We start from the raw sequence: 16,061 nt of genomic DNA, 5'->3' as shown, positions 1-16,061 counted from the left end.
ATATACATTTGTATAGGTACACGCACACATACACGCACACATATACATCTATACACCTGCTTCGTTTTATATAATAGAACGGATAGAAATAATTTCTATCTTTATTTTGGCATTTGAAATTTATAGTTTGAATATGTTAAAAAATAGAATTAATTAACATTTTCGTCATGATCTTTAAAAAGATAGAGATACGTTTATATTATTAATTTGGCCATGATATTTTTTTTTCTTTTTTATTCAATTCCATTTGATTTTATTTTATTTTATTTTCATCTTTTTATTTTCCTTCTTCTTCTTCTTCTTCTTTTTTTTTTTTTTTATTCATTTTTTGAACTACGAAGACAACGAAGGGTCGCGGCGTTGCTCGAGGAGAGAGAAAGAGGGAAGGGAAAGAGAGAGAGAGAGAGAAAGAGAGAGAGAAAAAGAGAGAGAGAGAGACAGAGAGAAAAGGAACTGCTTCCTAAGTCGCAATAAAAAATAAGCGATGCGTAGCCTACTTATAAGGCATTGGTTTATCTGCATTAGACGACTGTTAGTGGGTCGGCAACCCGCAAACCGGTCCTGATCACGTGGAATGCCAGTCCATGACGCGATGTTGCCACATGTATGCATGATTTTCTAAAACTGCATCACACGAACGAAAAGAGACAGAGACAGAGACAGAATGAGAGAGTAAGAGAGAGAGAGAGAGAGAGAGAGAGGGGGAGAGAAAGAGAGAGAAAGAGAGAGAGAGCTTCGTTCCCCGACTTTATCATATGGATATGCATGCTATGCATGCGACTACACATACGATCGTCATTTTCTTTTTTTTCTTTCATCGCGGCCATGTTTTTTTCTTCAAGAAAACGAATATATAAATACATACATATATATATATATATATATATATATATATATATATATATTTCCTCTTACCGATGGTTTCCGATAATCGTTTATAAAAAGAAAAAAAGAAAAAAAAGAAGGAAGAAGAAGAAATAAATAAGAAAAGAAGAAAGTAGACAAAAAAAAATGAAAGCAGAAAAGAAGAAAGAGATCCAATTCGTAATTTCTAATTCAGAAATGAATTTCAATATCATTGCGTTTACTGTCTCGTGTCTATGTATAAAATATCGAAATATTTTGCGTCGGATAAAAAGTAAAAGAAAAAAAAAAGGAAATGAATAAAGAAGTAATAAACCTCCCGAAACAAAAGAAAATGTTACTTTTGCCAATTGCACGATCGTTTATTAAAATAGATAATGTAGGCAGGAAAACAAAAAAAGAAAAAAAAGGTGGAGAAAATTTTTTTCTTTTCCAAGATATATATCAGAGATTTCAATGGACTTCTCTTATCGCTTTCATAGGAACAGAGCACGAACGCATGGTATAAAAATGTGGAGGTTATAGTTTTGTACTTCGCAGACCCCGTGCTCTTCGACACAACTCTGGTGGTCGATGCACCGGGCCCGAGTGTTCTCGTTCAACGACTTTTTCGGCCAACGAACCGTCGTCTCTCTCCGTCACTCCCTCGCCTCTTATAACCGGCCTGCCGAACGCATCCAATTAGAATTCTCCCGTTATTCGATAACTGCGATATGTACGTTGCTTACGGCTTATCCTAAATGATAAATTGTTTTCTCTGTATTTTTTCTTTTTTTTTTTTTTCAATTGAAAAATAAAGAAAAAAGAATAATAATAATAATAATAAAAAATAGAGAGAAAAAAAAAAGAAAAGAAGAAGTAGTAAGAAATAATTCATCGAACTAATTGCAGCATACCTACTGAAATGAATGATCCATACAAAAGAAAGAAATTTTAGGTTAGGTTCTGTCATACTGTAATGTTATTATTAATCAAAAAATGAAGAAAGGAATTCTCGAGCGTGTCATTGAACTTTCTAATAATTTTTCGTTTCTCTTTTCTTTTTTTTTTTTTTTTTTCTTTCGTTTTGTTTTGTTTTCACGAAACAAGATTATTATAAAGTAAGTGCGAATAAAAATGAGAATGATAAGAAGAAGAAGAAGAAGAAGAAGAGGAACGATAATAAGAGGAAGGGATTAAATGAAAGATACGCGCATGGTAAAGGATAAGTAAGAATAACAGGTGCCATGCAGGAAACGCTTGAGGCATTGTCGATTCCAAGGACACGCTATTATAAAAACCCCTTTGCGTTCATCGAAGGGAACGTAAAACGGGGCTAAGGGACAGAGGGAGGACGACCTTGAAGAGTAGGGCTATCCAACGTTGCCTAGAACAGCGTATACGGATAGACAGCTAAATTGTGCACCGTCGAGGCCGGAGTCCGGGCCTCGAGGTCGTGTTCAAATCTTTTCGAGGGTTTTTCTTTTTTCTCTCTCTCTTTCTTTCCCTAGTCACGTATATGCACGTGTGTATCTCTCTCTCTCTCTCTATATATATACACACATGTATATGTCGAATGTATATTCTCTCACATAGAAGATTGTGTGGGTAATGACCTAGCTCGACTCGAATCTACACGAATTTCTAGTCCTTCTGCAGTTAGGGGATCGTCTAATGTTTCCTGATATATTTCCCAAATCTGTTCTTCGATATATATGTACGTTTTCTTAGTAAATTGCTAAAGAAATTTTCACTTTTTTTTTTTTTTTTTTCTTCTTTGATTTTCTTTTTAATTGTTTTTATTTTCTTTTCTGCTTTTTTATTTATTTATTTATTTATTTTTTTTTTCTTTTTTTTTTTTAGAGAAATTTCGTTACCATTTGTATGTATAATCCTTTTTGGGATATAAACGGTATATAAACGATATTATTTAAGCCCTATTTCTTAAGGAAGAAATTATTTCGCTAGAGATATTGACTTTCTCCTTCATACTTTCTAATCGCTAACTAAATTACTTTCCATTTTTTAAGATTCCATTTCCTTTTTCTGTGTTAAACCAAAATATAAATAAGAATTATTTATAATGAGTTTATTTCCTTCGACACAGGTGATTTAATAAATAATGCTCGAAGCAGTTATAAGGGTACGTAATCATTACACGAGAAAGAAAAGGAGGGAGGGAGGAAGCAAAAGAAAGAGAGAGAGAGAGAGAGAGAGAGAGAGAGAGAGAGAGAGAGAGAGAGAGAGAGAGAGAGAGAGAGAGAGAGAGAGAGAGAGAGAGAGAGAGAGAGAGAGAGAGAGCACTCATAAATGCTAGACGCTCTGGGCGTGGCAAGATGTGGATTGACCTTAGTTAAGGTTTAGGGTTTTTGATAACGAACAATACAATGTAAAGAATTTGAGAGGACGTAATTTTATACACTTTTTTTTTCTTTCTTTTTTTTCTTTACATTCCTACTATACATTACAACGTAATCACTCTTTTACAGGGTATTTTAAATAATTATATAGAAAGTTCTTACACAAGATGTTTACTACACACGTGCTATTATAAATACAGTTAATTTTTATTCGATTTATAAATTGTCGAATACGCATCGAACAAATTATATCAATCGAAAATTATTATATGGGGGCTGTTGGGGGCGGGGAGGAGTGGGGGGGCGTGGTAGGGGAGAGATATACGCATGTATATAAAAACAAATTAGGTACGTTTGTCAAAATTAAATATTATTTGTCTTTGTTGCAGCGACGATGCGATGTGTTTGATTTATATTTGAGAAAATAGTGAATACTTTGAGCCTCTTTGTTCGTATAAATGCTTTCGTTCGTTCTTTTCTTGAATTTGCTACTGTTTTATAACGAAGATTGTATTTCTGATCCCGAAAAATATGTTTATTATCATCATTAACAAATCTTATATATTATTATTATTATTATTATTATTATTATTATTATTATTATTACTATTATTTTTTTCTTTTTTCTTTTTTTTTTTTTTTCATAACAAAGAAGATATAGAAACTAACTTTTGTACATACAGTTTTCTATTGCTTTTGCCACCTGAATTATATATACTGTATTTATGCTATGTGGTTGTAATTTGTAGTATAAAATGAGAATACTGTGCAATCTGTATACAAAAAGTCTAGAATTTTTAAGTTATAACGGATCCGTTTGTATTGTCTTATTTTCAACGGTAATCTCTTTACTCAAAGAACCAAATTTGTTGGCAATATTAAGAACTTCCCGTAAACCATCGTTCTCTTTTTTCAAGCAATGAAATGTTTCCATTTCTTTGCATTCTTTTTCTTCGTCCAATGATGCAGCTGTTTTCATTACAGCTGCCATTTCGTTAATTTTTTCTGCTTGCCTTGTAATTATCTACATTGAGAATTTATATGTATTTTTTCTAGCATGAAAAATATGAAAAATATGAAAACAATTGCATTTTCTTTTACTTACGTTAGCATATTTTGTATTATGCAAAGACGAAGAATCTGTTTTACTCAAACGCATCAGAGAAGCTATTTGTTGTCTATATTTGGACATTATTAATTCAAGTGCGTTTTGATGATCTTCCAAAGCATTTCTTAACTCTTTATTTTCAGCATGAATTTCAAGTAAATGTCTATTTTCACGTTGGATGTCAGTAATAAGCTGCACGTGTGGTGTTTGTTTTGCTTCTGTATTTAAAATGTCAACTGCTTCTTGATACTGCAAGGATAAAAGCAAACAATAAAAACATCACAATACAATATTAATTTAAATAGGACTCATGATAATTATTAAAATAGCCATTACCTGTTTCATATTATCAATTTGACTATGTACAAATTCCATGTCGCTTATTAAATTATCCGCAGCATTTTCATGATCTGATATTCTTATCACTAATTTTTTAGCATCCAATATGATTTGCTGAACTGTCAATGACATCTGAAAGGAATCAATATTTCACTTAGGTTGCACTAACACTACAATTTATTAGAAGTAATTTAGGAATAAAAGAAAATTCAAAGACAATTACAAGAGCATGAAATATTTTATAAAAGTTTTATTAGAAATAATTAATAATATGTAGCCATGTTTTACATATTAATAATATGTAAAAAAAAGCATAATATGTAGTTCTTTAAACTCTAAACATGACATGAGAACTTATGATCAATTGTATATTTGAATAGAGTATGATATTTATTATTAGAGTAAATTGTTCTGTACACTGTAGGTATTAATTTAATATCAAATTAATAGCAATTGAATATTTATGAAGAACTTAATGTTTACATTTAAAAAGAATTTTTCACCTTAAAGTTTTTTTCCTGAAAACTTGCAGTCGTTTGTTGACACAATTTTATGATTGACAATGAAACATATGAGATTAATTCTAGGAAGACATACGTTCTTTAGATTCAATATGTTTTGATATTTAACTTCCGTATTAAATATTAGACCTATTCGAACGTATGTTTCTCACACTCACTTTAGGTTGATGCATACGTGCGACACGTATCCCTCTACATATATTATGCGCATTTATTGAAGCAGTTATGCATTGCGATTTTACAATTATAAACGATATTCTTTATTAAATCCATGTGTTTATCGATCTAAACTAATGTAAAATATTTATTTCTATTAGGTAAACTGATCACATTCGAGGACCAATATATTTATCTTATTTTCAATTTCATTTTGTTCACATTTACGTTAGAATATTACCATTAGATAAGGAAGAAATCTATAATACCATCTGCATTACCAACGATTTGTTTTACTTAATTTTATTAAAACAGTTTTTAAAAGTGTTATCGACGATCGGTAAAATATTCAATCTTTTTGTTATCAACCTCTCATGATAAAATCGTCTGTTTTCACTGATATTCACCGTCGATAATATCACTCTCGTAGAAAATAAATTTTTATTTATCATCCATAATTAACATTTATTTAATAATTTTAATAATCTTTCACATTATAACTGATCGGAAAAAATCTTTTTGGTAATTCATGAATTTCCTCAATATCAATCAATCTATTTATTTGCTTTATTTTGTATTATTTATTAATACGATAGAATTTAAAATATTTCGAAAAAAAAAGAAAATATCCGTCACATATTTAATTTTATAAATACATTTCAATTACGCTTGATCTTTTTATCTATTTATATTTACATTAGTGAGACGTAAAAAAAGCATTCGTTTGTTTTAAAAAAAAAAGAAAGAGGAAAAAGGCGATTAGATAGAGAGAGAGAGAGAGAGAGAGAGAGAGAGAGAGAGAGAAAGAGAGGGAGAATGAAAGCTTTTGAAGCTTTCTCAAAAGCAAGCTACTCGTTAGAAACGTGAGCAACCGAATGTGGTCGGAGTGTCGTCGTAAAGAAGGATTTGCAATTAAGGTGCCGTACAGGTTTTCAAGCTACTCGAGTTTCTCCTTTTCACTCTCTCTCTCTCTCTCTCTCTCTCTCTCGCTTTTTTTTCTCTTCTTTTTTCTTTTCTTTCTTCTTGGTACTAGTTGGTCTTCAGCGGTTTCGCGCTACGACGGGATAACGAAAGAAGAAGAGCTTGCTAAAAAGCTTTAGTTAAGCAGGGCAAACCATCGTAGATTAGCGGCGACGCGTTCCAATCATACGCGGCTTGTTTCGCGAAAGCTTCTTAGATTTAACGTTAGACCATGTTGTTAATAACTAAGATGACTTTTATGGGATTTTACGAACTTTTTCAATGAGATTGTAACAATGTAATATTAAGAAATTTCTCACATCCTTATCGATAACATTGAATTGAGGAATATATAAAGGCCAATAAAGTGAGATAATTATAATTATTTTCACGAACGAAATTTTATTTCACGTAAGAACGATCATTATTATTTTATTTTTTTTTTTATACATATAATAAATATAAGATAAAAGATAAATCTAGAAAAAAAAAGAATAGTATATTCCATTAAATAATGTAAGACGATAATTAGTTCGGTGTCGTTTTCCCCCCCCTTTCTTGTTGCTTCTTTCTTATCCCTTTGATCCAAAAAAAAAAAAAAAAAAAAAAGAAAAGAAAAAAAAAGAAACAAAAAAAAAGAAAAGATTCATCAATAACACAACTTAAACGTGTTTTAAATCTTTTTATCATATTAACACATTGTCCTATTTTCTATTAACTCGAAACTCAAAGTGATTAACCGTTTAAAGTCGAAACTGTCCAGGCTCAAAAGAGGTTACATAAAGCAGTGTCGTTAATTAAAGGAGGATGGAACGAGGAAGAGAAGTAGTAGAGAAGTGGTGGGTGGATGGGTGGTGGGTGGTTGAATGGGTGATAGTTGACCAGGGGATGGGGGAAAAGGATAAAACGAGACAACTCGCAGCTATTCGCGATGTTACACCACTTGATCCTAAACATTGAACGTTTCTAGCTTAGTAAGGCCGTACAGGTCGTAGCTTTGTCGAGGACAAGGAACGCTTGCCGAAGCAATTAATTTACCATTTCGGATGGAATTTCGTATGTAAAGTAGTGGTCGGGTGCTTCGGGAGTTCCTTTGGAGTCCTTGATAATAATTATGTTCCTCTCCTCTTCTTGTACATTGTTATATATGCATGCATGTTTTATGTATATATATATATATATATATATATATATATATATATATATATATATGCGGGTGTGTATGTGTATATATGTGTGCATATAAAATATATATTTTAAAGAGATAGAGAGAGAGAGAGAGAGAGAGAGAGAGAGAAAGAGTATGTGGCATTTTGCCAAAGAAGAAACACGTAGGGTAGAAAAATTTCAAACAATGAGAAACCAAGTTGGATTTGTTAAAAGGAAATGAAACTGCGTGACGACGACGCCAATGAAAATAAATGGCCGACTACGAATCCTTTCGTAGTCTTTCATTTAATTTTTTTCTCTCTTGTAGCCAATCTCTCGCATCCCATTGTTAAGAACAAACGGATGGATATTAATCGTCAAGGAGTATCGTTACCTTAACGTTACGTTTTGTTAATCTAAATAAACATAATTTTCATTATAACGATCATTAGATGAGGAGGAAACATCAGTCTGATTCTTTGTCGTGTCATTATATAAACGTTTAATAATGATCATATTGAATGATTCTGTAACAATTGAAATTTAATTTACAAACTTTACCATGGATATATCGCTATAATACGAGAATGATAATGTAATAAGATTAGAGTAGATGTGGTAGTTTTAAGGGAAAGTGGGAAATCTTGTTTAAATGAAAAGAATGAAAAAAAAAAAAATATAAAAATAAAATGAAAGGATGAAAAGTAAATAGAAAATATGTCTAATTGATTAATAGAAATTTCACGTAAATAAATATATAAAAGAATAAAAGTGTAAGGATAACGACAATAAAGAAAAGTCGTATATTTCGTAAGAGAGAAAGAGTGCTTTCGTCGACGCAATGTTTTCTCGTTGAGGCCGCTGTTGAAAGTATGTAATTCTCAATGTCGGCATCGACGATAAGTGGAAACGTTTGTTGGTCATTTTGGCTCAGACGTTGGTGTAATACGTATATGCGATTTCTCTCAGCTGACCAGGACCTCCATGCAATCGATTCGACGGATTTCAAGGCTTTACGTACTCTTTCATGTTCCTTCACAATTCTACGAATAAAAGAATAATATTCTATCACAATAAAATTTTTCTTATTATTTATATAATATAATAACTCATTATATATATATATATATATATATATATATATATATATATATATATATATTTCTTTTTTATTATATTATAATAAATAAATATATATATAAACAAACTATATATATATATAATAAAATTTATTAATATGTCTAAATAATAATAATTTACTAATAATTATATTTTATAAAATAAATATATACATTAATTAACTATTTATACATTATATTTATGTTATAATTAAATCTTTACTTGTAAATATTTCTTTCTTTTAAAAAATTTAAGAAATATTTTTTATTTTAATAATTTCACTTACTTTAAAATTCTTCTTAATAATATTTTTAATATTTTCTATTAATCGACTTAACGATTAATAATCGCAATATTTTATTTCTATCTATTAAAGTCTAGTCTCATAAATGAATTATTATTATTATTATTATTATTATTATTATTATTATTATTATTATTGTTACTGTTGTTGTTGTTGTTAATTTTGCTATTGTTGTATATGTCGTCGTATATTTCCCCCTTTAAAAAAGTTCACGAGATTTGATATAATAATAAAACAAGTTTATCTACCTATCTATATGTCCCTTATTTATCTCTATCTCTCTCTCTTTCTCCCTCCATCCCCCCCTCTCTCTCTCTCTGTCTCTGTTTCTCTTTCTCTCTCTCTCTCCTATACTACTCGCTATTATCGATCGATCCCGTATACAGGAGTACACGCAAAAGTTAGAAAGCCGTTCTGCCGCATCCATTCATTGGCTCTCGGCGGCTCTCTCAGTGTTGCACTTTCTCGGTTACATCCATTATCAAAGCGGTTAGTAGCTCATTCCGTTTATTACATCAAGCACGTATACCTGTCCATATGTAATATCGCATACCTTAACTTTCCTACGAATATTTTCTATCATAATCCATTCCATCTTATTCCATTCTATTTTTATTTTATATCAGAATGTGCTTTACTACCGAAAACTCACTTCTATTCTTCCTTCTTAAGAGAAAATTTTTCTACATTTTTCCGTTTCCTTTTAAGGGATTCTATTTCGCGAATGGTCCTCCTCGTCCATCCTGAGAGGCATCTCATTGAACGGCATTTCTTATCCGATATCCTTCCACTTTTTCGAAGAAAAAGCGACGAGCGAGAACGAAAATACGAGTTTTCGAGGAGAAGAGAATATTTGTTTGTAGATATGTATATGTATGTGTTGTAGATATGTGTGTGTGCGTGCGTGTGCGTGTGCGTGTGTGTGTGAGGATGAAAATTCGAGTTGTTATTTTTTTTTTTTTTTTTTTTTTGGTCTATCCTCAAAAGAGATTTTTTTGAAAAACTTTTCTCGTTGCGGCAACACCAGGTTTATGAGCAACCGAGAGAGAGAGAGATAGAGAGAGAGAGAGAGAGAGAGAGAGAGAGAGAGAGAAAGAGAGAGTATGAGAGTAAAATAGGTAGTTCTTTTCCATCGAGAAACGAGTTCCCTTCTTCCGCTTCGATATTTCTTTTTTCTTGCTTCCCATTCCGTACGTACTAGTCGGCATTGTTACAGGTATAGGAGGTAATCGTAAGTTTCAAAAATATTCTTTATAAGCTAATGGCCTAACTCTTAAATACTCACGAATAATTTTTTTTATTATTATTCTCTTTTTCGTAATCCTATCTATTGAATATTTTATTTCGAATCGTCTCTTCGTGTTAAAGAATTTCTTTTTATTTTATTTATTTATTACTTTTCCTTTATTGATGGTGTCGTAAGAAAAAAAAATTATTCAACGTTAAAATTATTGTATTACATTTAATTGTCCGTTTATTATTATTCGATTACAGTTATAGTAGAAAAGTATCAAAAATTTCTATTTTATTTGAATATATATATATATATATATATATATATATATATGAAGAAGCAATAATTAAGTTTATTAGATAAAAATAAATAATTCGATAGTTTATTAGGTTTTATATATAGAGGATTAATTATATTTAAAGAGTATATTTTTATTAAGAAAAAAAGAGAGATAGATAGATAGATAAAGAGAGAGAGAGAGAGAGAGAGAGAGAGAGAGAGAGAGAGATGTTAGGTCAATTGTTCTGACAATTGAAAATGCACCTTAATCATTTTAAGATACTTGCATTTGTTAGAAAATTCTACCCTTGAGAATAATGTCAAGGATATTGGATCGTTCAGAGAAGATTGTTCGTGGCTCTGGCTTCGTTGTTAATCGTGAAATCGTCGAAATAATGAAATTTTCAACTCTGACCTTTTGAAAATGTCGGCGAATATTCGAAGTACCTTAATCGATACACATTTACGGAATATCTCGGAATAACTATTTCTAATTTTCCAAATAATTGATTAATTGGATTTAATTAAATATCCTTTCGTAAGATAGAAACTAGTTTTAATTTATATTCTCGAAAGAATTTCGAAATGAAAGTGCAATTCTTTTGTTCAATTTTGAATGGTTACATATCAATTATGGAAATGATTATGGATTATTATGGAAATTATATTATAAAAATCTCATTGAAAATTCGTGAACGCCATTGTTGGTTAGATGTAAGACTAAGTATAATAAATCGCTTACGATGAAATTATTCGAATTCTTTGAAATATTACATATATATTTTGTTAAAGATTAAGTATTTTTGAAAGATTAAGAAATACCGTAAAAAATAAAAAATAATTTTATTATCGATTATACATATGCATGTCTGATAAACGATTTGATTTAATACGAAAAATCAAATTTTAATCGTATCTGAGAAAAATGTTAAGCGGTTTCAAAGCGATGATATTAAAAAAAAAATCTCATTCGAATAATTTCAAAGATTTCATTCAAAATGTATTCTACAATTATCGATAATAAAGTCAATTAAAAGTTTTAATCATTCATCGTGTATTATTTCGATACGAGAACTACTTTATTATTACGAAGAAGCAAGCGTTTAATTAAATGCTCCTCGATCGTATTTGAAAAGTAAAAAAGACAAAAAAAATAAGAAAGAAAGAAAAAAAAAAAAGAAATAATATAAAATTATTCTTATATCATTAATTAAAAACAATTCAAATAGGACATTAATTTGTATACATTGTACATTAACGATTAGAATAACAACATTTAAATTCTGTCTTTTTCTTTTTCATTCTTTTTTTTTTTTTTTTTTTTTTTCTTTTTAATGCATCAAACGCATTACTACTTACTAAATACTGTTTACGTATGTAAATATATACGGTGGATCAAAAGTTTTATATGAAATGAAATTTCATTGATATTAATAAAATTAGAATCGATTAAAACATGACGGTGCTATATATATTGATATTAAAAAAGATGAAGGGAGGAAGAGCATTTAAATTCTTTTTTTTTCCAATTCTCTCTCACTCTCTCTCTCTCTCTCTCTCTCTCCTTTTATCTATCTATCTATCTATCTATCTATCTATCTATCTCTCTCTTTCTTTCTTTCTCATTCTAGTGGTACATCAAACGCTCGAACAGGTGCATATCAAAAGCTTTCTCCACGAGTGAGCTTCAAAGGAGTCCAAGCTGGCGAACGATATAGTTAAAAACATCGCGATTACTTTATACCTCATACTTCCGTACCTTTGCTTTCCGGCACATAGTCCGACAATCGTGTCACACAAAATCGATGGTAACCATTCAAGAAAAAGTACTACTGCCCAATGTAACCAAGCGATAGTTGTTATTCCACGAATTCCAAATGTCGGGTATGGAAACTTTTTGGCAGCCCGTTGACCTTTTGCAATAAGGTCACCCCATGTGCAACCAATCGTCGCAGTGTTATACACAATAGCACCGACGTCTTTTGGTCTAAAAAAGAAAGAAAAAAGGAAAAAAAAATAAATAAAATAAATAAGAAGATACATTATAAGTAACTAGGATTATTATCAATATATATATATATATATATATATATATATATATATATATATATATATATACATATAGATATGTCAGAATTGATTTAATGGGATATTTAGTAATCATCAGTTGTGAAAATCGGATTAACAAATTATTAAGAGGATATTACGTTATTATTATTATTATTATTATTACTGTTATTATTGTCATTATTATTATTAGATTGTTATTAAAAATATTTATTATCACGATTATCTATCTTTCTTCGTAGCTCTTTCACGTTTTCACGATTATTCATATAAAATAATTTCACTTTAATAATGGATGATATTTGATTTATTAAATAATTAAATTATTTTGATCGAAGTAAAAGAAAAAGTAATGATATTAGGATATCGACATTTTTGTTTCTTTCTTTATTCCCTTTTAATTTTTTTTTTTTTGTTTAATTCTATCTTTCTTCCTCGTTTACATTTCGTTCCTTCTTCGTTTATTTTTTTCTTTATAAAATTCGTAGAAACGTTCGATAAAAAGCTGACGCGTTAAATGACTTTTTTTTTTTCGCGAAATAAAAATAGCAATACTCTTCTATCTCCTACTCCTTCCCCCCTCTCTCTCTCTCTCTCTTTCTATTTTGGGTGAAGGATGATATCGATGACTCTGGAATTTTTCGTTCGTGCGATTAGCTTCCGTTTCGTCGTAGTCTAGGGACGTTAGTCGCATACGGCTTTAAAAGGAAATACCTAAGTACATATAGCGTTTCAGAGATATCTCTTTTAGAGGTCGAATGCAATCAGCTTATGCGAGGTTCAGTCGTTCGGAAATACTTCAGAGAGAGAGAGAGAGAGAGAGAGAGAGAGAGAGAGAGAGAGAGAGAGAGAGAGAAAGAGAGGAAGAGAGAGAGATGGTATGTACGAGACCTACAGGTTGAAATTGCTAGCAAACGTAAGGTTTTTAGTCCTGAGAGCCAGTAAAACTCTCTGGTTCAGCCTTCGTCTCTACTTCGTTTCTTTTCGATTGCTGCAGTCGTCTCGTTCATTCGTTCATTCGTTCATTCGTTCGTTCGTTCGTTCGTTCGTTCGTTCGTTCGTTCGTTCGTTTCTACGACGACTTAAATAAAAGCTTAAAGGGTAGTAGGTTCATGTCGTTTCAACGGAATTCCATGTTTGTTCGATTTTCGATAAATTACGTTGAAAAACGCTCCTGCTGTTAGCCATTTCTATTTGTCTGTGTATTTCTGTACAAACGTACGTACATACACACATACATATATACACATATATAAGAACACACACACATATATATATATATATATATATATATATATATATTTACGTATATACGTTCGTTTGTACGTATTTACGTTTGTATGTACATGTACATGTTACATACGTGTAAGATTACGTGTAAAATCGTTAATGCGATAGTGATGGTTAACTCGGCGAGAAGGATTTAATTAATATCTGGGAAATGATGATTTAAATAACGCCGCTATTCGCTCCCTTCGATCCCTTTACTCGGGTTTAACTCGAGAGGGAACATCATTTCGCGGAATTAAACGTTTATAATCGGAAACGTATATAAAGGATTCCTTTTCGATTATTTCCGATTCGAATATATTTTTTTCCTTTTTTCTTCTTCTTTTTTCTTCTTCTTTCTCTCTAAATACGAATTCTTTTTCTTTCTTGTTGTTTATTCCCTTTTCCTTTTTTACTTTTTTCTCTCTCTCTCTATCTCTCTCTCTCTCTCTCTCTCTCTTTCTCTCTCTTTTTTTTTTAATCAACAAAATCTTATTTAAGAATAATAATATTAAATATTCGAGAAGAGGAAAAAGGAAAAAAAGTAAAAGAACCATAATTATCATAATCGTGTACGACGTACATATTTATGTTTGTTAAATCGTGCATCGAAATAACGTGAAATTCATTAACATTATTGCAATTAATTTAAATCAAAATAAAAAAGAAAAAGACTGATAAATCTGACGCGACACATTCGATATAATCGATATTTGAATTAATTAACTCGCAAATTAATAATAATATAAAATATATTAAATTCTTGACATTTTTGTCTAATTCACAAGTTATATGTATTACATTTATACACTTTATGATTCTAAGAGTTACTAGTGTAATATATATTTTTTTGCGCTTACTATTGGGGGAAGGTGGAGGGGGGTGGGGAAATTAAATAGGAGGAAATAAAAAATATCATACGTAAAAAGAATTCGTTTAACACGAGCATAAATGAATCATTATAATGTTTCTCTCTTTCTCTCTCTCTCTCTCTCTCTCTTTCACGCATATTTGAATACACATGCGCAAGCACGCAAATACGCACGCACATGCAGATAATTTATAAATCTCGTAAAAATTATTTCCATTCTACAAAAAAAAAAAGAAAAAAGAAAGAAAAAGAAAATAGAAAAAGAAAAGCAAAGAAATAATAATAATAATAAAAGACAATTTATTGTTTATTACCGTTGAGCTCTCTCCCAAGCAGCTGCAATCAGTGTGTTGGTGGCAATATCGATGGGCGTCAATTCAGCAGATTTTTGAGCATTACCTAAGACGTATCCAGCACCGATCATAAGTGCGGTTGTTCCTTTGAGTACTTCGACGTGACCTTGCATTGGTTCTTGAAGGGGTGGCCCAAGAAGGGCTACGCGTATCAATGCGAGCGGTACGTTTGGTATATATTCATTTTGTAAACACTCGTTGATCTTTCCTTTGTACCTAAATATCGTCGATGTAGCCGCTAGTGTCTTTAATTTTGGCAATTCTTCCGAAAATTGAAATATCGCGTCGTGCGGGCCACTAGCATGAAATACTATGCTAACCTTCTTCTTCATTCTTTCCCTTTCCTCGTTGGTTATTCCAAGATCGTCGTAAATCAAATTACCTTCGTAAACTGTTACCCTTGAAATAGCATCTGGATCCTCCTCTCGTAGTCTCTCATATCTGTTTCATCATGTAAAATATATCTTTTATGTTTTTATATATGCATTTATTTATATATATATATATATATGTATATGTGAAAAATTAGGAGATGAATTTAAAAAACAAATTGGTCTTGTATATCATGAAGGCTGATTTAATATATATATTTGATTATATATAAATGTAAATTAATAAATAAATATATACAGAAATTATATTATAAATCTAAATTGTACTGAAAAAGTAAATTTTTATTATTGTAAATTACATATTATATATTATAACAAATAAATATTACTATACGAACAATTTTTGATTATTACTGTTTGATTGCATGAAGCGCATAGCCCATTGAAACATTTGATGACCAACACCATTCATATTTTATTAGGTTAAAAATCATCCCACGAATTATTTTTGTCTTCAGACCACCTAATGATAATATGAAAATATTTTGTTAAAATAATACAACCAGTAACTAAATAATAATTTTATCAATCTATATTGTATTTTACAAGTTTCTAAGATACGTTGAACTTCTTCTGGCGAAATAAATTTGTTCCACTCATTTGTTCCAATTGCTAAAATATTGAATATATATTCTGCAACAATTCCAGCCAACCAAGATTGTAAAGTTTTATTTGTGGTAGTAATGAACAATGATCCTCCAGGTTTTATAATTGATGAACACGACTAATAATTTATA

The 16,061-nt window shown here is 30.4% G+C and overlaps 2 protein-coding genes across 8 annotated transcripts in view; both read right to left on the bottom strand.

Annotated features, from left to right (window-relative positions):
* Positions 1 to 1,300: 1,300 nt before the first annotated feature.
* On the bottom strand, positions 1,301 to 5,535 carry LOC118451200 (FGFR1 oncogene partner 2 homolog). 3 transcript variants are annotated; one of them, XR_014982412.1, is made up of 5 exons: positions 5,330 to 5,535; positions 4,648 to 4,782; positions 4,309 to 4,560; positions 3,873 to 4,227; positions 1,301 to 1,600 (listed from the first exon to the last, which is right to left on the bottom strand). XR_014982412.1 is itself a non-coding variant. In XM_035887511.2 (4 exons), the coding sequence occupies exons 1-4, from the start codon at positions 5,342 to 5,344 to the stop codon at positions 4,006 to 4,008; spliced, it is 624 nt and encodes a 207-aa protein (XP_035743404.1). In that variant the 5' UTR covers positions 5,345 to 5,535; the 3' UTR covers positions 3,244 to 4,005. The 3 variants fall into 3 exon arrangements, 2 of the variants coding, with proteins under 2 accessions (XP_035743404.1, XP_035743405.1); XM_035887511.2 differs by lacking the exon at positions 1,301 to 1,600 and having other exon boundaries at positions 3,244 to 4,227; XM_035887512.2 differs by lacking the exon at positions 1,301 to 1,600 and having other exon boundaries at positions 3,247 to 4,227; positions 5,154 to 5,531.
* Positions 5,536 to 7,629: 2,094 nt separating this feature from the next.
* Positions 7,630 to 16,061, bottom strand: part of LOC118451187 (putative fatty acyl-CoA reductase CG5065) — a 13,972-nt gene continuing 5,540 nt past the window's right edge. Inside the window, exons 3-7 of one of the 5 annotated variants that reach the window (XM_085659077.1) lie at positions 15,871 to 16,048; positions 15,679 to 15,787; positions 14,894 to 15,373; positions 12,132 to 12,359; positions 7,630 to 8,479 (exon numbers count right to left, since the gene is read on the bottom strand). In XM_085659077.1, the coding sequence (XP_085515203.1) occupies positions 8,158 to 8,479; positions 12,132 to 12,359; positions 14,894 to 15,373; positions 15,679 to 15,787; positions 15,871 to 16,048 (1,317 nt within the window). In that variant the 3' untranslated portion in view covers positions 7,630 to 8,157. Of the gene's footprint in view, positions 8,480 to 12,131; positions 12,360 to 14,893; positions 15,374 to 15,662; positions 15,788 to 15,870; positions 16,049 to 16,061 lie in introns of those variants that run through there. The other 4 variants (XM_085659079.1, XM_085659078.1, XM_085659080.1 and 1 more) reach the window with 4 other exon arrangements.

The sequence above is a fragment of the Vespa mandarinia genome, chromosome 8 (assembly GCF_050613455.1).
Source record: "Vespa mandarinia isolate Hongniang chromosome 8, ASM5061345v1, whole genome shotgun sequence".
NCBI classification, from domain to species: Eukaryota; Metazoa; Arthropoda; class Insecta; order Hymenoptera; family Vespidae; genus Vespa; species Vespa mandarinia.
The sequence above is the reverse complement of the archived record's forward strand: the minus strand, read 5'-3'. Positions and strand labels throughout refer to the sequence as shown.